We start from the raw sequence: 22592 nt of genomic DNA, 5'->3' as shown, positions 1-22592 counted from the left end.
TACTAACTTGCAGTGGAGTTATTAACCTGTCCCACACGTTGGAAGGGTGCCCAGAATAGTAACAATTAAAGAAAGATTTTAGGAAACAAAAGGGTTTTGTTTTGTTGTGTAGTGTTTTGTTTTGTTTTTGTGGCTTCCTGCTGGCTTCAAGTAAACCGCAGCCATTTTCACCTGATAGGTGTGAGACAAGTCTTCGAGAAAACAGTTAATATCTTCCTCAGTTGGAAGGTGAAAAAACAAAGAAAAAAAAAAGAAACAACAACAACAAAAATGGCTGTGTTAGTAAAGTAAATGATTCTTTGAACAATTTGTTCAAATTTGAACACTTGTTTCTGGTTTGTACCTTTCTTTGGGGTTGCTTATAGAACCATTTGCAGCTGGAGTCTTTACGGAGGTCGTGCTTTACCGGAGAGGACTTTGTGTACCTAGAACCTCCCCACTTCCTCTTTTATGTGTCCACTTTCTTATGGTTGGCGAGTTTCCTTCTCTTGCTGCCCCCTTTTACAGTAGAAAAAGGTTTTTTTGTTTGTTTGTTTGTTTGCTTGCTTGCTTTTCTAAATCAGCTTGCTGGCCAGACTTATTTTTTATGTGTCTAGCTGATGGGCTGTAGTGGATGTAAACATGTTTTTGTTTTGATTCCAAGTGTGGGGTATGAATTGGCTTGTTTGACTCCTAGAGAGAACCGCTCCAGAGAAGGCTTTGAGGTTCAGGCTGCTGCTCCAGGTTCCAGCTGCTGCTCTGGGTTGGGGCTGCGGCTGCAGTCACCTTTGCTGACTTGCTGGTGTGCTGTTTAATGGGTCTGCTGGAATCCTGACTAAAAAGAGTGGAATTGCTCCAAGGAACGGAGTCTAAGAAGGTCTACTTCTCCTGTTCCCATTAACCTCTTTTCTCTCCCATCTAGGGTAGGTGGGTTGGAAGGGAGGTATAAGCATTAAAGAACCCCAAATAAAGTAGATTTGAAAAAGGTCAAAGCCCGCAGTGGACATTGAAGTTAGGTGCTTGTACATATCAAGTATTTTCTTTTGTTCTGACCATCACTACATCTTGGCTTTCCACCTTTGGCAGAGGGCATCATTTCTTCTACCAGGATGGCCTGTGTTCACGACATTCAGCCTGTCTGATTCTCCTGCTATATTGGACAACAGGTGTTTAACTTTTGCACCATCATTGTATATCCTTTTAATTTTGTTTTAAAAAAAAATTAACAATTTTGCATGGGCCTTTTGCTTGATTGTATGAGCAGACACCATGTGTGTGTGATGTGACAGATGTCAGAATATGGCGTTGTATGCCCTGGAACTGTAGGTACCAATGGTGGTGAAGCACTAAGTGACGGCTGGGAAGTGAAGCAGGGTCTTCTACAACATCCAGAAGAGCAGTTAACTGTTTTGTTTTATCCTGTTTTTTCTTTCTTTCTTCTTGTTTGTTTGGATTAGCATTTTTTGTTTGTTTGTTTGTTTTTGTTTTTCAAGACTGGGTTTCTCTGTGTAGCATTAGCTGGCCTAGACTCACTTTGTAGTCCAGGCTGGCCTTGAACTCACAGCGATCCATCAGCCTCGGCCTCCCAAGTGCTAGGAGTAAAGGCGGGCGCCACCACCGCCCAGCCTTGGATTGGCATTTATTCATCAGTCAGCACATTAGTAACTTCTCAAAGATTTATTCCTTTGTAAGAAGATTTTATTAACTGTACATTTTGAACTACAGTACTCCAGTTTCCCGGAAGACAAATACAGAACTAGTGTGACTGTGCAATTCTTTGAAAGAAATTCCAGTGAGACCTGAGTTTTGTCTTTTGTTTTTTGTTTGGTGGTTTCTTTTTCATAGTATTTTGCTGTGTATCCTGGATATCCTGGAACTTACTACATAGACGAAGCTGTCCCGAAACTCAGATTCACCTGCCTCTGATTGCTAGGACTAAAGATGTGAGCCACCAACCCAGCTTGTACATCCTCTTCTCAAGTTAGTAACTATTGATGTAGCTTCTCTGATGAATACTCAATACAATTCATCTCTCTGCATTTTCTCTGAATATCTGCTGGTAAGCACTTCAGTTGGAATTTTATTCCATGGCCTCAGAAATAGGAAGTGTGTCTTCCTCTTCTGTTTCCTCCAAGATGGCTTGTTGATTATGTACAACTTCTGGGGCTAGGGGTGGTGTATACATAATAATGAATAACCTTTAAAAAAAAAAAGCTGGGTGTGGTGGCACATGCCTTTAATCCCAGCACTTGGGAGGCAGAGGTAGGTAGATCGCTGTGAGTTCGAGGCCAGCCTGGTCTACAAAGGGAGTCCAGGATGGCCAAGGCTACACAGAGAAACCCTGTCTCGAAAACAAACAAACAAACAAAAAAAGAATATTAACATTAACTGTAGTGGATATAAACATGTTTTTGTTTTGATCCCAAGTGTGGGATAGGGGACAGACTTGTGAAAGAACAGGGGACGTTTATCCACTTAGAAGTCCAAACACTTAGTTGGGGAGGAGGGCCTTGGTTTTTGCCAGCTGAAAACATCATAGTACAGACTCTGAGAGGATATATATATATATATATATATATATATATATGTATGTATGTATGTATGTATGTATATATATATATATATATATATATATATATATATATATATATATATATATATATGAGCTCAAAACAGAATGCAGGGGTTTTTTGGGTCTTGGTACTGTTTGGCTGTTCATTGTTCCACTTCGAGACGCTCCGATAGAGGACCACTCCAGAGAATGCTTCAAGGCTCCAGGCTCTGGCTTCTGTTGCAGGTTCCAGCAGCAACTTTGGTGGAATTGCTGGTCTGCTGAAATCCTGCTCACTACTTCAGGGAAATCACTCCCAGGAACTGAATTAAAACATGTCTACTTCTCCTGTTCCCCTAAATCTCCTTTCTTCCTATCTAGGCTAGGTGGGCTGGCAGGGAGGTATAAGCATTTAAAGAACCCCAAATAAAGTAGGAATGGAGAAGTTGGAGCCTACAATATTGTTAAAATGTATTGACAAAACAGAACACATTGGGAGTACATCTTCTATCCACGGATTTGTACTCAGGAGGCTGACTCATGAGAATCAACACTAATTACTGACTAATTACTGATATCCAAGCCCAAGTCCAAGCCCACCAGACAATCAACTGGGACCCTCGGAACCCTGGGGACAGAATGGAGGACAAGAGACGCAAAGAACAGACAGCAAGTCAAGGAGTCTGATCAAGGTGACAAAATTTTATTTTCTCACAGGCAAGTATATACCACTGACAGGAGGCAGGGTGGGTGGTATGCACAAGATGTCAGGAAGTCAGGAAGTTTGGCAGGGCGAGGGCCCCTGTGGTTCTGGGGCTGGGTGGAATTGTTAGGCATCTGGAACCACAAGATGTTATCTATAGACTTTGTTCCTCTCGACCTCTGAAGGTCTCTGTGATTCCAGAAACTGGTGGAAACTTAAACAGCTGGAGAGTACCTGAGGGAGGGGAAGAGGTCACAATGCAGCCTTCTGGAATGCACCCTGAGGCAAGGAGAGAAAGAGGTCACAAGGCAGCCTGCCCGAGGTCCACTCAATGTATTATGCCAAGGTCCGAGATGCCTGCCGGCTGTGGTCTTGGCTCCCCACACTTGATAACAAACAAGAATGTCTCAAGGAAATTGTGAAAATACGAAAAACAAAATCAGGAACAACACCACCCACCACCCTTTCACAGACATCCCTACTTGAAAAGTATGATCACATACTGGCTGATATATAAATAAACAATAGACCTCTTAGATGATGGGGCACAGGTGTCTGTGGTTTTCAACCTAAAGCTCTGCACTATTCTGTCTTGGGGGTGAAGGGCAGGGAGTCGTATATGGGGTAAGGGCTGCAGTTCAGTTCGCCAGTCTGTCCTGCAGCCCTGATAGATGAGTAGCAACTTACAATAATCCTTGTCATGTGCATTGACCTAGTGGTTGAGTTGAGTTGGATCTAGGTGAACTCCATAACAACAGGGACTTGCCACACTGACTACATTCATAAGATTTCTTTCTGGTATGAGCTCGTTTCTGCAGCCAGAGAGAACGGCGATGGGCAAGGGATTTATCACATTGCTGACGTTCATAAAGCTTCTCTCCAATATGAATACTTCCATGATGATGAAGACTATAGAAATGTGCAAAGGCTTCACCATATTAAATACATTTAGAGGGTTTCTCTCCAGTATGATTTCTTTCATGCCTTTTAAGATGACTGTGTTGTGCAAAGGATTTACTACATTGGTTACACTCGTAGGGTTTCTCTCCAGTATGTGTCCTTTTATGTATTTGTAGAGTACCGAGTTGTGAAAAGGCTTTACCACACTCATTACATCCATAGGGCTTCTCTCCAGTATGTGTTCTTTTATGTATTTGAAGAAGAGCATTATATGCAAAGGCTTTACCACAGTGCTTACATTCATGGGGTTTCTCTTCAGTAAGTGCTCTTTTATGTATTTGGAGATAATTGTGACAGGCAAAGGCTTCACCATGTTGAATACCTTCATAGGGTTTCTCTCCAGTGTGAATTCTTTCATGCCTTTGAAGATGACTGTCACGTGCAAAGGCTTTCCCACATTGCTTACATTCATAGGGTTTCTCTCCAGTATGTGTTCTTTTATGTCTTTGGAGATGACTGTATTGTGAAAAGGCTTTATCACATTGGTTACATTCATATGGTTTCTCTCCAGTATGTGTTCTTTTATGTATCTGGAGACTACTGTGACATGCAAAGGCTTTACCACATTGGTTACATTCATAGGGTTTCTCTCCAGTGTGTGTTCTTTCATGTATTTGGAGACTGTGGTGTTGTAAAAATGCTTTATCGCATTGAGTACATTTGTAAGGTTTCTCTCCAGTATGAATTTTGTCATGCCTTTGAAGACTACTGGGATGTGCAAAGACTTTACCACAGTGATTACATTTGTACGGTTTCTCTCTAGTATGTATTCTTTTATGTCTTTGGAGGCGACTGTGTTGTGAAAAGGCTTTATCACATTGATGACATTTATAGAGTTTCATTCCATAATGTGTTCTTTTATATATTTGGAGACTACTGTGATGTGCAAAGGCTTCACCATATTGAATAACTTCATAAGGTTTCTCTTCATTATGACTTGTTTCATACCTGCAAAGATAATTGGCACATGTGAAAGGTTTACCACATTCATTACACTGAGGAACATTTTTTTTTTTTTTGGTTTTTCGAGACAGGGTTTCTCTATGTAGTCTTGGCTGTCCTAGACTCACTTTGTATTCCAGGCTGGCATTGAACTCACATCGATCCGCCTGCCTCTGCCTCCCGAGTGCTAGGATTAAAGTCGTGCGCCACCACACCCGGCATACACTGAGGAACATTTTTATCTGTATGAATTAATTTTACAAATGAGTCTAGATGTACAGAGGAATCAGATCTTAAGGTTTTATCACTTAGTTTACATCCATGGTGTTCACCTTTGTTATGGATTGTTTTGCATCCTTGAAGATGCCTGTGATGGTAAGAACATTTATTACATAGCTCCCAGTTATAGCATCATTTTTCTATATGAGTTTTTAACAGCTATTTAAAGAGAACTGAAGGAACTCATAGCTTTACTACACTGATTACATTCACAAATATTCCTATAGTGTGAGTGATATTACATTTGCAAAGTAAACCAGGAAAAACAGAAGAATTTCCGCATTCCTAGTACTCATAGGGATTTTCTGCAGTGTGAGTTTGTGGATGTAGTCCCAATGAAGTTGGAAAACCAATTAATTGTAAACTTGTATCCCACTAAGAAAGTCTACACAAAGTGGGGACTGCTACATATATTCTAATTATTCTGGGAACAGAGAGGTATGTTGCATCTTCCAATATCCCTAGACTCACATGGCGTGTATCAATTGTGACGTATGCTATACCTATTAGAAGAAGAATAACAAATGAAAGGTTTGCACATTGTATTGACATTTGGGCTCTTTGTTCCTTATAAAAATGTGAGATAGAGATTAAGGTTCCTCCACAACAACTTTCTTGACTCTCTAAAACTGGCCCTCTCACTAAACTCAGCAACATTACTACAAGATATGAGTACCAGGCTTTACTATTGACTGTTTGCTTATTAGAAGGCTTTGGAGTAGTATGAGGCTAAACAGACTGGCAGTTCTACAGCACAGCTCTAATGGAGCTATGATTGAAAGAGTGTATCTGTTAAGGCATTGTTTCCTTGTCTTCTTTCTTAGAGGAACGCCTTTCAAACACAAATCAGATACTTGACATCAAGGTACACGGTTTTGTGAGAATTTAGTAATCGTCAGTACACTTAAATTAGGCGTTTTTTGCACTGCTGCTTTTCTTGAAAACTTCCAGGACACATTAAAATTTCTTCAGAGGCATATTTGTATTAGCTCGCACATGAAAATTACCTTCCATGTCTTCTAGAACTTTGACAATGTTCTTCAATATTATGGTCTTCCCAATTGTAGCCTAAAATATAATACCAGAAAATACATGATGTATTATCGGAAATTAGGCAAAATTTCAGCTACTTTCTTCAGTGAACCTCAGAACCAGGCCTCATTTACTCTACTCATTCTTCCTCGTTCTCAATTGAAACTACAGAAGAGCATCAAGAACCAAGAAGCAGTTTTCTCCCTTATTTTAAAACCTAAAGGAAAATTCAGTCTTACCTACAGCAGTGAGGTTCCAGTAGGTCTCCAGCATCACCTCTGTGTAGAGACTCTTCTGGGAAGGATCCAGCAAAGCCCACTCTTCCCGAGTGAAGTTCACCTGCACATCTTCATAGTTCACGGCACTCTAAAATGTCCCACACATGTGTTCAACAGACAGTGGATAACTAACAATACTGTACATATACACTTCATCAATAATATAATCATATAATTCTGGTGCTTCCCACACTTATTCCTTGAAACCGAAGTTATAAAGTAATCACCAATCATTTCAGAAGGAAACTGAATAATGAGGTTCATCGATGTCATTTCTTCAGCCTTTGACTAGGATATAGCCTTGCAAGAGAAATGCCAATTAATAGCCATAAAGAAAAAAAGACAAGCAGATAGACAGTACTGAGCAAACATCAGAGAAAATGTATCAACAATTACTATCTACAAAAAGTTACGGACAAGCTGCGTGCATTGGCTCATGCCTTTAATCTCAGCACTTAGGAGGCAGAGGCAGGTGTATGTCGTTCAGTCTGATGCAATCGTGGACTATGGAACCAGGTCCAGGACAGTCAGAGGTACATATTAAGACCCTGACTCTCCAGAGCAAGTCGATCAACGAGGAAGAGGTTACAGGCAGTACAGATGAGACTTGATAGGCTGAGTTCAGATGTTAGGGGAGCAGGGCTCCCCCCTCTGAGGACCAAGGGAGGGAAGGGGATGAGTGAGGGAAGAGCTGTACAAGTTAATTGATAGTTGATCAAATCATGGTTATATCGATTACTAGTCTGCTTTTATCACAAGAATATACATCTTAGGTCCAACAGATAGATATGATTCTATAGAAAGATAAGGTAAAATATTTAGATAAGGTCTTCAAAAACCTCAGAGATACAGAATATGGCATTTAAAAATGTTTTTATTGCTGGGTGTGGTAGCGCACGCCTTTAATCCCTGCATTTGGGAGGCAGAGGCAGGAGGATCACTGTGCGTTCGAGGCCAGCCTGGTCTACAAAGTGAGTTCAGGACAGCCAAGGCTACATAGAGAAAGCTTGTCTCAAAAAAAAAATGTTTTACTTTAAAGATTCTTTGACAATGAGAATGAAACAGGTTAACTCCTAACAACATCCAACCTGCCTCAAAGAAAATGATGACCATCAGCAAACCTCCTTATGGAGATGGCTTCAAATGTGGCAAACAAAGCCACTGGGGGAAATGTCCTCATTTCTAACACAGATAGAATTCTGCCTTTAAAAAAAAGGTAAGCTTGGATACAGGCAGAGTCAACAGCCAAACTCTGCCAAGACAGAGTCAGCCAGTCCTCAATACTTCCTGCCTCACAAATATGCCTGTCAGATATACTGGACTAGAAGGCTGAAGAAGACGCTCCAATGTTATAGAGAGTTTTGGGTGACTGTTTAGGAAGCAAACTGTCTCTCTCATCTTCTCATTTGGAAAGCTACTAACCTACACTCCTGGCATACTCAGGCAATCAAGGGTTATTCCTTCTCAAGTCCCTGACGGGGTTGAAGACCAGGTAGCTTAGTTTTACAATGAAGTTTAGTTGTTTAGGGGTTAAGATGTCTAGATAGATATTTTAAGTTGAGAATGACAAGATGTGATGGAGATTGATTTACATTCATTATTTTAGATGCCCCAAGATAAGAAAGATGTTTTCTTCCAGGCTGTCAAATACAAAATAGCCAAAACACTACAAATGTAACATTTCTATAATTCCTGATTATGTCATGGTTCTTCTTTCTATGGGTAGTTTATTGTATATATGTGTAATAATATAAATGCATATGTAAAAAAATAAAAAAATGTTTAATTAAAAAAAGAAAAACTAAAAAAGATATAAAGAAAAAGAAAAAAGACAAAAACAACTCAGAGGTTTTTACTGAAGTCCTTACAAAGGATGATAGATTTACTCTAGTTCTGTATTTATATTACAGAAACCTGAGGTGCTTCAGTGTAAACTGCGACATTAATAAGATCTACTGAAAGGGAATGCATATTTAAACAGACACAAATGGACAGATGACAACGTAGGGTAGGAGAGACGGTTCAGCAAGGAAGAGCTCCTGCTGCTCTTGAAAGTAACTGGGCTCAATTGCCAGGTCTTACGTAGGGACTCGCAACTATCCATTATTCCAAGATCAAGAGTTCTGAGGCCATCTTCTGACTACTGTGAGGACCAGGCGCTCATGAGGGGCATCTTCATGCGTTACACGCAAAATACTCATATTCAAGCTAGGCGTAGTGGCGCACGCCTTTAATCCCAGCACTCGGGAGGCAGAGGCAGGTGGATCACTGGGAGGCAGAGGCCAGCCAGGTCTACGAAGCGAGTCTAGGACAGCCAAGGCTACACAGAGAGACCCTGTCTCAGAAAAAAAAAAAGAAAGAAAGAAACTCATAGTCATTCAAAAAATTCAAAATAAATATAACAGGTTACACACAGGCAATCTAATCACTCAGTGGACTCAGGCAGGGTTAATGTCATGAATGCATGCCATCCTGAGAAATAGAATGTACTCTCTGACAAATTTCAAAATTCAAGATGTGAGTGACGCTCAGGACAGCAGCAAAGGCTTGACATGTACAAAAACCTACGTTCCAGGCGCATCAGCCCATAATATAAAAACACAAAGCCAGTCATGTTGGCCCACATCTAACCCCAGCACTCTGGAACCAGAGCCAGGTGATCCCGAACTTCCAGGCACTTCTTGGCTTGCACACCTACTCTGAGGACAACCAGGGCTACACAGAGGAACTTTGTCTTCAAAAACAAAAACAAATTCAACAAAATTAAAAATATAAAAACTTCAGGCTAGAAAAATAGCTTAAGCAAACATGGAACCCCTACCCAGATCTAGCCAATGGACAGGACGTTCTTTACAGTTGAGTGGAGAGTGGGGACTGACTTTCACATGAACTCTGGTACCCAATATTTGACCCCATCCCCTTGATGGGGAGGCCTGTTGTCACTCAGAGGAAGGATAACAGGCTATCAACAAGAGACTTGATACCCTATGATTATATAGAAGGGGAGGAGGTCCCCCTCAGTCACAGACATAGGGGAGGGGAGTAGGGTGAAAGCATGAGGGAGGCAGGAATGGGAGGAAACAAGGGATGTGATAACAACTGCGATGTAATGTGAATAAAATAACTAAAAAAAAGAACTTATGGTTGAATTTTACCAAAAGGAAATGGCTATTTATTAAAAAAGAAAGAAAGAAAGAAAGAAAAAGAAACGGACAAAAAAGAAGAAAAAATAAAAGAAAAATAGCTTAACATTGACTAGCAAGTCCTTCTATTGTATCTTTTCTGATTTAGGATTAGGGTCTCTAATGGTGAAGGCATGACAGCACCAGAAGGAAGCTTATTGTTTGATTTCAACCACAACACAGTAGACACAAAAAAAGAGAAAGAGGGATCAGTATATAGACACTCAAATCCCATGCCCAATTTAAAAAAAATAAAATCACACAACATAGATGGCACCACTGATAAACAACAAAATAACTACATCATACTGGTATAAAAACAAACACGTTGATCAGTGGAAGCAAACTGAAGACCCAGACATAATTCCACACACATATGAATACCTCATTTTAATAAAAACATCCAGAAGTGCAATGGAACAAAGACAACGAATGATGCTGGTTAAACTATATCTCTCCATGTAGAAGAATTCATATAGATCCATGGTCATCATCCTGCATAAAACTCAGGTTCAAGAAGATCACAATCTCAAAATAAAACCAGATCCATAGATACTGATAGAAGAGAAATAGGGGCACATCCCTGAATGTACTGGCATAGGAGACAACCTTCTGAACAGAACACCAATACTGTAGGCGCTAAGATCAACAATTAATAAATGGAACCATATGAAACTGAAAAGCTATAAGGGAAAAAACATAGTCAATTGGACAAGTAGCCTAAGGAATGGGAAAATATTTTACCAACTCCACAACCAATAGAGGTCTAAAAGAACTCAAAAAAGACACATTTTCATACAACAACAACAAAGAAAATAGAGTACATATCTAAACAGAGAATGCTCAACGTGGGCATTTCAAACGGCTGAGAAACAATGAAATGTTCAATATCCTTATCTATCACAGAAATGCATAGGAAAACTACTTTGAGATTCCATCTTACACATGTCAGAAAAGCTAAGGTCAACAACACAAGCGACAGCTGATGCTGGCAAAGGCGTGGAGAAAGGGGACACTCCTCCATTGCTGGTGGAGTAAACACTAATACAGCCACTATGGACATCAATATTGTGGCTCCTCATATGACTGGGAATTGCTCTACGATAAGACCCAGTTACAGCATTCTTGAGCATAGACCCAGAAGCAGCTCCATCCTAAGACAAGGACACTTGCTCAACAATTTTAACAGCGTTACTTGTACTGGACAGAAACTGGAAACAAGTGTGATTTCTCTCAATTGAAGAACGGATACAAAGGGAGCCTGTCCAACCTTCCTCCTGCCTGCCACGGACACAGCCCGTAGAACTTCTTCCTTCTGGAGGACGCCTACTGGCCCCAGAATCACCCAGGCCTGCAGGTCCCGAGGAACAGCCATGTTAGAGCCCGCCAAGCCTTTCTCCTACCTTCAAGGGGACAAAGGCAACAGACTCTGTGACCTTTCCTCTGGAGGAGACTTGCTGGCCCCGGGAAGACACAGGCTAGAGCCTGCCCAGTCTTTCTTCTGCCCACCTGAGACACAGCCAGCAGGGGAACATCCACGCCTGCAGGTCGCCTGGAACACGCAGGCAGTGGAAGTGAGCAGTCTGCTATGCCCTGAGCTCCACTATCAGACCAAAGGGCAACCCAAGAAGTCCTGTCAGCATCAGGAACATCTAGCCAAGATGAGAGACAACCAGATGGCTAAAGACCAGAGGAAGAACAAAACCAACAAGACCCAGGGCCATGTGGCATCAGCAGAAGCCGGATATCCTACGACAACAAGCCCTGGACACCCTGGCACACCTCAATCAAAAGAAGGTGACCTTAAATCCAGTTTTATAAAGATGATAGAGCCAGGCGTGGTGGCGCATGCCTTTAATCCCAGCACTCGGGAGGCAGAGGCGGGCGGATCACTGTGAGTTCGAGGCCAGCCTGGTCTACAAAGTGAGTCCAGGACAGCCAGGGCTACAGAGAGACCCTGTCTCAAAAAAAAAAAAAGACAGAGTCCTTAAAGGAGGATATGATGATAAAGGAATAAAAAAAATTCAAGCCGGGTGTGGTGGCACACACCTTTAATCCCAGCACTCAGGAGGCAGACATAGACCAATACACTAAATCTTTTAGAAAACAAATTGGGAATCAGCCTTAAACTCATAGGCACAGGAGATAACTTCTTGAACAGAAAACCAACAGCTCAGGCTCTAAGGTCAACAATTAATAAATGGGACCTTAAGAAAATGAAAAGCTTCTGTAAGGCAAAGGATACTACCAACCTAACAAAACAGAAGCCTACAGATCTGCATCTGACAAAGGGCTAGTTTACAAAATACATACAGAACCCAAGAAATTAAACACCAAGAAATCAAACAATCTAATTTAAAAATGGGGTACAGAGCTAAACAGCGAATACTCAACACATGAATCTCCAATGGCTGATAAGCACTTAAAGAAATGTTCAATGTCATTAGTCATCAGAGAAATACAAATCAAAACGACTCTGAGATTCTGTCTTATACCCATCAGAATGGCTAAGACCAAAAACTCAAATGACAGGACATTCTGACCAGGATGTGGAAAAAAGAGAACATTCCTCCATTTCTGGTAGGTTAGCAAACTTGTACAACCACTGTAAAGATCAATCTGTTGCTTTGTCAGAAATGTGAGAATAGTGCTACCACAGACCCAGCCATACCACTTCTAGACATAAACCCAAAAGACGCTCCACCATACAAGGACACTTGCTCAACTATGTTCATAGCAGCTTTATTAGACATAAACCCAAAAGACGCTCCACCATACAAGGACACTTGCTCAACTATGTTCATAGCAGCTTTATTTATAAATAGCCAGAAAATGGAAACAAGATACATGTCCCTCAACCGAAGAATGGATAAAGAAACTGTGGTGCATTTTACACAATGAAATACTACTCAGCTATTAAAAACAAGGAAATGATGAAATTTACAGGCAAATGGATAGAACAAGAGATCATTCTTTTTTTAATATTTATTTATTTATTATGTATACAAATCTCGTAATAGATGGTTGTGAGCCAACATGTGGTTGCTGGGAATTGAACTCATGACCTTTGGAAGAGCAGTCAGTGCTCTTAACCTCTGAGCCATCTCTCCAGCCCCGAGAGATCATTCTTAGTGAGATAATCCAGACCCGGAAAAACACACAGAGCGTGGACCCACTTATAAGCGGATACTAGCCATTATAGTACAGGACAGATAACCAGACTACAATTCCCAGACCTGAAGAAGCTAAGCAACAAGGAGGGGCCCAGGGAGGATGCGCAAGGATCACTCACAAGGGGAAATAAAACAGACAGTGGAAGTGGTGAAGAGAGGGAACAGGACTGGAGAGGAGTGCTGAGGGAAGTGAGGATGGGATCAGATGTGGGGAGGGCCTGGGGCAGTGGGGGGGGCTACAGAGAAGAGAAATGACAGGTGGGGGCGTCTCTGAGGCAAGCTGGGGACCTATGACAGGGTAGGACTCTGGGAAGATATGGGGGTGACTTAGCTGAGACCTCTAGTACGGGGCTCATGATGACTGAAGAGGCCACCTCCGGCCAGCAGGACGCCTAGTAAAGAGAGGAGAACACAAACCCACCCACAAAAACTTTGACCCAAAATTTACCCTGACTACAAGATGTGCAGGGATAAAAATAGAGCAGAGATTGAAGGAATGACAAACCAATGCCTGGCCCAACCTGAGACCCACACCAAGGGAGAGAGCCAACACTTGACACTACTAATGAAACTCTGCTATGCTTGCGGATGGGAGCCTAGCACAGCCTCTGAGAGGCTCTACCCAGCAACGGGTGAAAAAAGATGCTCAGACTCACATCCAAACACTGGGCAGAACACAGAAAGCCTTGTGGAAGTCGGGGGAAGGTTGGAAGGACTTGGCGGGGACAGGAAGTCACCAGAAGGCCAACAGAGCCCACTGACCTGGGCCCAGGGGACCCTGCAGAGACTGAATCACCAACCAAGGACCAGGCTCATACTGTACCTAGGCCTCCTACACATATAGACACGATGGGCAGCTTGGTCCTCATGTGTGTCCCAGAGTAAGGGGAACAGGCCCTGTCTCTGACAAGGACTCTGTTGCATGCCTTCCATCACTGCCCCATGATGAGTCTGCCTTGCCAGCTCACCAAGAAAGAGGATGTGCTCAGTCCTGATGTGACTTGATGTGCTGGGGTGGGCTGGTGGAGGAGGGGTCCCCTCTTCTGAGGGTTAGGGGAGAGGAGATAGGGGGAAGAGGGAGGAAGGGTGTGGCTGGGAGGAGAGGGACAGAGCTATGATTGGGATATAAAGTGAATAAATTAATTTTAAAAAGAATGGATAACATTTACATAATGGAGTATTACTTGGGTCCTAGAAAAGTGACACAAAAAAAGAAGGTTGCCTTTTTTAAAAAAAGATTTATTTATTTATTATTATGTTCTGCCTGCAGAAGAGGGCATCAGGTTACATCATAGATGGTTGTGAGCCACCATGTCGTTGCTGGGAATTGAACTCAGGACCTCCGGAAGAGCAGTCAGTGCCCTTAACCTCCCAGCCATCTCTCCAGCTCCCAAAAAGAGGTTTTTAAAAAGATGACATCCTGAAATGTACAGAAAAATAGATGCACCTAGAAAAAAAAAGCACCCTAAGTGAGGTAACCAAGACCCCAAAATACAAATATGACATGCATTAACTTATTAATGGATATTAACTATTACGTAAATGACAATCCACAGACCTAGAGAGGACAGGTAAGGAGGAGGGCTGTAGGGGGAAGCATGAATCTCTCTAAAAAAGAAATAGAATAGAGTCTAGGGGTGGACTGGGGGTAATTGAGGACAAAAGTGGGAAGAACCAGTTGGGGAGATGGAGAGACTGCAGTGCATTTGGGGGTTAGTGTAGAAACTAGTGGACTATTAACCTCCTGCAATCTAGGAGGGTGAGCTTAGTGCGGACTCCGAGTACTGGAGAAGATGGAGTCTGAACTGAGCATCCTTGTGGTCCAGCAGGACTTCAGTGGTCGGCCTGAGTTACATTCAGTTGAGTTGTTGGCTGAAGAATTCCCATGGATATCTCCAAACAACCTAGGCTGATGCGAGGGCAGAAGTTTGCTCTCTGAAAACCAACAGCAGCGCTGCGTTGCGGAGGACAAGTTCCACACAGCACAATGAGTGTAGAGAGATGGGGCAGGTGCAGGCTTCGAGAGTTCACCCCTATGTTCTAGTCTCTTTGGGGTGGGAAGGTACTTTACAGGCTACAGAAAGAGAAACTTACATACCAACCTAGCTAAAAAAACAAAAAAAAACAAAAAAACAAAACAAAAAAAACCTTCCACCTAAAATCTGTCCTGCCTGCAAGATGTGCAGGGGCATGGGGGCAACAAATTTGTTCGATGGCAAACCAACGTTTGTCTGAACACGAGGCTGGCGCCATGAGTGGGGAACCCATGCCTTACACTATTCCACGGTTAGGCATCTCACAGAGACTTAAATGGCAGACATGTGATGTGAATGGGTCTGCGTTAGGTTCTCTGCTCATACGTTCTGGCTGTTATAGCTTGTACAGGATCCTAACAGTGGGACCAGGTGTAGCTCTGACGCTCTCACCTGCTCTTCGGACTTGCCATTTCCTCCTATTTGTTTGCCTTGTCCAGCCTCGATACGCGGTCTGTTGCCCGGCCTTTTTGTATCTTGTTTGGTCTTGTTGCCTGTCCTCTCTTGGAGGCCAGCACTTTCCGGAAGAGGAATCAGAGGAGGGGGCGTAGATCTGGGGAAGTGGAGGATAAGAGAGGTGGGAGGTCGCTGGGAGCAGAAGGAGCACCAGTGGTCAGAGTATATTGTGTGAGAGAAGAATCTATTTCAATTACAAAACATTAGTTAAAAATGGCTAAATGAAAATGCAAAGAAGAGAAGCAGTAATGGAAAAAACAAAAAAAAGAAGTCAGACAGTGAAGACAGGGAAAGCATGATTTTGACAGATATGGTTCTTGTTCTGTGGACGTAGAGAGTGAGCATCACACAGGAAGGTTTTTGTTCTGTTTATTTATTCATTCCTTATGTATACAGTGTTCTGCTTGCACGCACACATGCACGAAGAAGAGGTTGCCAAATCTCATTCCGGATGGTTGTGAGTCACCGTGTGTATGTTGGAATTGAACTCAGGACTGTTGGAAGAACATACAGTGCCCTTAACATCTGAGGCATCTCTCCAGCCCTCACACAGGAGTTTATGACAAATGACGACCTTATTCTTGGGCCCTGTCTAGATCTGTGAATGGGAAGTTTCCCTCTCAGCAGTGTGAAATATATACGATGCAGAAAACAAGCACGGGTCATTTTCTTGTAGTAGCTTTCACTAGCTTGGATTGTGGCATTGCAGACGTCCCTGCTTATTTAATTACAAACTAATACACTTGTTTTTCTTTAAGGAAAATTAGTGATTGGACAACTATTCAAACAATAGTATTACATATGTAATGTTTTACAGTATTGCTACATTAGTTATAGAGCACATTAAGCCTCTGTGGTGGTACAGCCTTTTACTTAAGAATTTGAGAAGTTTAATCAAGAGGAAAATAAGGTCACTGCTCTGGGGAACAACAGACCAGGATCAAGATGACTGAGTCAACACAGCTAGTCTCAGAAACATTTTTCTAAAAGGCTCAAGGTGTACAGTCCTAGAGTTAATATTCCTTTCCAGGGAGAAATCACTGTACTTCATCAGCACAGTGGCATGGTCTTAGTTAATAAATATCACAGCCAGCCTGAAGTGGTCTTGTACTCAGCTTATAAACCCATAATTAAAAGAATAATTATGAAAAATCCCTTTAATGACAGCATGCACTCAACTCTGGCTAACGCTCTAAGAGGAGGCACTGGGGAACAGATGCTGTACTCCACACATGCTGTCACCCGTAAGTCACTTTAAGGTTCAGGGCCCAGGTGAGGTTTTGAACAGTGTACATGTGGCCTGGAAGACTGCACAGCCAGCCACTTACACAGACGGGACATTTACACAGCAAAGATAGTCCCAGCACTAATGTTTCAGCACACCAGTGCCCTCAAACAGCAGGACACTCTTCAGTGACAGGGTCCTCAAGTCCATGGGCCAGAAGAGGAGAAGACAGGAAGAGCAGACAGTAGGTGTGGAGAACATGTAAAACAAAAAGGAGAAAGTACAGTAAAAACAATGTGTTTGCTATGTTAAGAAATGACCTAAGTTGTCCACCTGAACATAGTAATAAGCATAATGTAAAAATGGGTGACATAACACGATGCCTTTGGCCAAAAGGCCTAATGTCACCCACTCCTCCTCCTCCCAGCATAGACAGGGTATATAAGCTGAGTCCAAGACAGCTTCAGGCTGGTCGTGATGTCTATCAACTAAGACCATGCCCCTGTGCTGATCAAGCTGGACACGCGTCCCCAAGTCTGATGACCCTTAGGAAACCAGACCAGACGGAGGCCCAGACCTAGAGAAGGAAGCCCCTCATAGACCACGCAGCTCACCAGGATAAATCCAGAGCCATGAAGCCACCGGCCAGGCTACAGCTGTACGCAGCAGACTAGGAGAGGTATGGCTGAGTGAAATGTGACGAGTGTGACTAATAAAACATCTGTAAATCTCAAGACTCATCTCCTTGAAGTTCTTCCTTCCCTCAATTCAAGACAGTAAAGAAAGATAAAAGTGGGGGTGGAGAGGTCTTGCACAAGATATGTCTTGTGTCAAGTAAGCTCCTGAAGAATAGCATCTTGTATACAACTTCCAGGGGAGAATGGAAGGAAATGGAAGAGTCTATGAAGTCATCAGAAACCATCATACAAAGGGATACACTCAGGAGGAGCCTAATAAAACAGTGCTATACAGGTAAACATAGAACATCTCAAGACCATTACTGACCAAGCTTCCAGTGGACTTGGGACTCATAAGAGTCTGATGTGGTGGGTAGAGTTCTCAAGATCTGAAGCAAGCCCTCCCCAAAGGCCCTGGCCCCAGACCATTGCCAGCTCTCCCAAACATAGAACAGCTATTAAAGAAGGAGCTCTTTTTTGTTTGTTTGTTCTTTTCTTTCTTTCTTTTTTTTTTTTTGTTGTTGTTGTTGCTGTTGTCTGATTGTTGTTTTTTCGAGACAGAGTTTCTCTGTGTAGCCTTGGCTGTCCTGGACTCACTTTGTAGACCAGGCTGGCCTCGAACTCACAGTGATCTACCTGCCTCTGCCTCCGGAGTGCTGAGATTAAAAGTATAGGCCACCACGCCCAGCCCCCTATTTTATTCTCAATACATCAGGGCTTTAGGGAAAGGTCTCAAGGCCTAGGCACCAGGCTTCTACTGGCTCTGCCAAGCATGTTACTGGGTTTGAGAAAGAGCTATGTTATTCTCCATATATGAGGGCTTCGTAGAATGCCTTGCTTGATCAGGCCAAGCCTCAATACAATCATTTATTCCTTTTCAAAAAGTTCAACCAGGGTAGAATTGCCCATGTAACAAAACTATGCTTTTCTCAAAAAGAAAACAGCACCTTTATGCAGAGGAATTTTGATTCATCACCTGGCTGCTCTGACAAGAGATCACATCCAGGGATCTTCTAGGTCTGTGTGCTCTGACTGTAACACAGACACACCTTCAATGTGGTCTCAGGAGACAGAGGGAAGCAGATCTCTGAGTTCAAGGCCAGCCTGGTATAGCGCAAGGTTTAGGTAAAGAGAAGGTTAGGTGCAGGTATGGTGGCGCAGGCCTTTACTCCTAGCACTTAGGAAACAGGGCCATGAAGATCTTTGAGTTCTAGTCATTTCCGTTCAGGAGGTTCTGTTGAGCCAGTGAGTTGAGAGGCAGTGCATGGAGGTGAGTCTGTGCAAGAGGCAGTTTTACTGGGAGAGTTTTACAGAGGCACATTGAACTAGACACAGGTGAACACAGAATGAGCCAGAGAAGGAGCCAGAAGATTCCAACACATCGCCACAGCTAGTATGAGGCCAGGCAGAACAATTCAGTCAGAAACTGAGAAAAGCCAGATTGATTCAGTCAGCTTGGAGAGGAGTTTGAGGCAGAACAGGCATGTTGATCTAGCCAGCAAGAATTCAGAACCAACTAGAAAGGGTGAGCTTATTCAGCAGTAAGTCTCAGAGGCTAAAAACATTCCTGGCCTAGATTAGATTGTATGGAGGCTAGAAGCTTCCAGGACTAGGCCTAGGTTAGCAGTGGGAGGCAGAAAGCCTCCCAAAGGACAATGACATCTGGAGAATAATAGTTACTTTAACGCCTTATGGCATGCCACGCCTTAATGTTGGTTGTGACCCTGTGACGCCCCATGGAGCAGCTTGTTAGAGGTCTGTTCTCTGATAGGAGGATGGGCCCGGTGGCTGGCTGTAAATCAGAGCCGTCTCCTTTGGGATGGTTTGGAGGCAAATGTCTGCACACTCCTGGTGAACACAGCAAACATGTGTATCCTAGCATGCTAATCTCTAACAGGCCTGGTTAGCACACTGCTCATCTGTGGGGAGTTGTAGAGCAGTCCTCCTCAGCTAAATTCTACTTGGTGTCACTTACTGTGTCCTAAGCGATGGTAAATCCTTTACAGCATCAACTCTACTCTTCTACGCCACAGCTTAATATTGGGGTGCTACCCACCACAGGAGACGCCTTTTACAGACTCCACAAAATTTACCCCAAATGGATCTTTCACCTAAATGTTACATGTTAAGGGCAGAACTTGTGGACGATGCTAGAGAAGCTTGGTCTCGCTCTCGGACTTTGGCATCCCGCAAAGGATGTTTCTACACACAAGCCCCTGCTGCAAATGCGTTGTGCAGATGCAGCGCCCGACGTGAAGTTACGCGGAGCCCCTGGCAGGGTCCACGGAACGACGAGGACTGAAAAGAGACCTTCCATCTGGACACCGGTTCCCACTCTGCCCCGGGAAAGAACCACCACACCAGCTCCCGCCGCTCGGCCTCTTTCTCCTCCCCGCTGTGGGCAGTGATGCTGCACTCACCATGTCGCAGCTTCTGGGCTTCCCAGAGCTCAGATCACAGAACCCAGCAGAAGTGCTCAGACCACATCACACTGAAGCACTCAAGCCCTCTTAGCTGCGGAGCTGAACCTGTCGCTTGGCATCCGGAAGAACACGCCTCCTCTGACCGGCAAATCCGCCTAGAGGTTCTGATTGGCCAGTGAGTTTTGAGTGACATGAACTCCTCCCTTAGGATTAGAGCGCAAGAGGTTCCTGGCCAAGGCTTCTTGTTCCAGGTCCGACCTTTTCAGTTAGGTAGAGATTTGCCTTTCAGTAGCACTTGTGGATGTCCTCCTAGAGTTTACCAGTCTCTTTCCCCGCACAGCCTGAGGGAGGACAGGCCACTCCCGCTCCGGCCCCTCAAGCCGCTTGCTCCTCCCCTTTGTTGGCAGTGACCCTTTAAGGATTTTATGGCTTCTCTGCGCTCCCCTCACAACACTCACTAGGATTTTCCCCCTCTACCTCCTGCCTAGCTTGCTTGCAAAGCCCATTACTAACTTGCACAGGAGTTATTAACCTGTCCCACACGTTGGAAGGGTGCCCAGAATAGTAACAATTAAAGATTTTAGGAAACAAAAGGGGTTTTTGTTGTTTTGTTTTGGTTTTTTTTGTTTGTTTGTTTGTTTGTTTTGTGGCTTCCTGCTGGGTTCAGGTAAACCGCAGCTATTTTCACCTGGTTGGAGAAAACAGTTAATATCTTCCTCAGTTGGGAAGTGAAAAAACAAAGCTAAAACAAAAACAAAAACAAAATGGCTGTATTAGTAAAGTAAATGATGCCGTATTTGAACACTTGTTTCTGGTTTGTACCTTTCTTTGGGGTTGTTTATGGAACCATTTGCAGCTGGAGTCTTTCTGGAGGTAGTGCTTTACTGGAGAGGACTTTGTGTACCTAGAGCCTCCCTGTTAAAAGTGAGCGGCAGAGCTACCTAGGGATGGAATCCCACCACGCAACAGATCCACTTAACTGGTTTAATAAGAAGACACGTGGGGGGAGAGGGGGGGGGAGAGAGAGAGAGAGAGAGAGAGAGAGAGAGAGAGAGAGAGAGAGAGAGAGAGAGAGAGAAGAAGAAGGAGGAGGAGGAGGAGGAGGAGGAGGAGGAGGAGGAGGAGGAGGAGGTCCCTTTATAAACTAGAGCATGCGCAGAAGGTGCACAAAAAAGTTGCTTGGGGGCTTGTGTCCTGGGGGGGGGGTAAGAGAGGGGGGTGATGTGTAGCCTGTTTTCCCGCCGTCATCAGGACCTTCATGGGTGACTGTATTGTTGCCTGATTACTAACACACTTTGTGTACCTAGAGCCTCCTCACTTCCTATTTTATGTGTCCACTTTCTTATGGTTGGCGGGTTTCCTTCTCTTGCTGTAAACATGTTTTGGTTTTGATCCGAAGTGTGGGATGTGAATTGCCTGTTGGGTTTGGGAATTGCTCCTTTTTTTTTCTTTTTTTCTTTTTGGTTTTTTGAGACAAGATTTTTGTTGTTGTTTTGTTTTGTTTTGTTTTTTGAGACAGGGTTTCTCTGTGTAGCCTTGGCTGTCCTGGACTCACTTTGTAGACCAAGCTGGCCTCAAACTCACAGCGATCTGCCTGCCTCTGCCTCCCGAGTGCTGGGATTAAAGGCATGTGCCACCACCACCTGCCTGGGCATTGCTTCTTATTGTTTGGCTATTCGTCACTTGTCTTTGAGATGCTCCTAGAGAGAACCGCTCCAGAGAAAGCTTTGAGGTTCAGGCCGCTGCTGCTCCAGGTTCCAGCTGCTGCTCTGGGTTGGGGCTGCGGCGGTTGCAGTCACCTTTGCTGACTTGCTGGTTTGCTGTTTAATGGGTCTGCTGGAATCCTGACTAAAAAGAGTGGAATTGCTCCAAGGCACTGCGTCTAAGAAGGTCTACTTCTCCTGTTCCCATTAACCTCCTTTCTCTCCCATCTAGGGTAGGTAGGTTGGAAGGGAGGTATAAGCATTAAAGAACCCCAAATAAAGTAGGTTTGAAAAAGTTAAAAGCCTGAAATGGACATTGAAATTAGGTGCTTGTAAAATCCCCAGAGTTTTACTGGACCTCTGTGGTGTGTTGTTAAAGCAGTATCACTGTGATGCTGGGCTCTTGATGCTCCTGATAACAGGTAAGGAAACATGGGTCACCTGCTACAGAAATACCTGCAGTGCAGTGTTGTCTCTGTTGGACGTTTGTTTCTTTAATTGACAAAATCAAACCAGCATTCCCCACTGTAAGTAAATGCTTTTGCTGAATAAAGTAAAGTCTTTTGAAAAAAGAAAAAAAGAAAAGAAAAGAAATTAGGTGCTTGTACATTTCAAGCATTTGCTTTTGTTTTGACCTTCACTACATCTTGGCTTTTGACCTTTGGCAGAGGGCATCATTTCTTCTGACAGGATGTCCTGTGTTCTTGACATTAATCCTGTCTGATTCTCCTGTTATATTGGACTACAGGTGTTTAACCTTCGCACCATCATTGTATATTCTTTTAATTTCATAAAAAAATTAATAATTTTGCATGGGTCTTTTGCTTGATTGTATGACTGGACATCATGTGTGTGTGATGTGGCAGATGTCAGAAGATGGCATTGTATGCCCTGGAACTGTAGGTACCAATGGTGGTGAAGCACTAAGTGACAGCTGGGAAATGAAGCAGGGTCTTGACCATCTGCTTTACCCTAATTTTTTTTTCTTTCTTTCTT

General features: G+C 43.3%; 1 protein-coding gene across 3 annotated transcripts in view; it reads right to left on the bottom strand.

Annotated features, from left to right (window-relative positions):
- The window catches only part of LOC311586012 (uncharacterized protein), a 35530-nt gene extending 15380 nt beyond the window's left edge, over window positions 1-20150 (bottom strand). The window contains exons 1-4 of one of the 3 annotated variants that reach the window (XR_014775434.1): window positions 19891-20150; window positions 6686-6812; window positions 6422-6482; window positions 3213-3512 (exon numbers count right to left, since the gene is read on the bottom strand). Coding sequence is in view for 2 of the 3 variants with exons in the window: in XM_084761807.1 (XP_084617933.1) it covers window positions 4172-5141; window positions 6422-6482; window positions 6686-6812; window positions 19891-19893 (1161 nt within the window). In the remaining variant the exon portion in view is untranslated. Of the gene's footprint in view, window positions 1-3212; window positions 5142-6421; window positions 6483-6685; window positions 6813-19890 lie in introns of those variants that run through there. The other 2 variants (XM_084761807.1, XM_084761806.1) reach the window with 2 other exon arrangements.
- Window positions 20151-22592: the final 2442 nt, after the last annotated feature.

This window comes from Acomys minous (genome assembly GCF_964271855.1).
Source record: "Acomys minous genome assembly, chromosome: 16".
In the NCBI taxonomy this organism is placed as follows: Eukaryota; Metazoa; Chordata; class Mammalia; order Rodentia; family Muridae; genus Acomys; species Acomys minous.
Note: the sequence above shows the minus strand (reverse complement) of the source record. Positions and strands in the feature narration are given on the sequence as shown.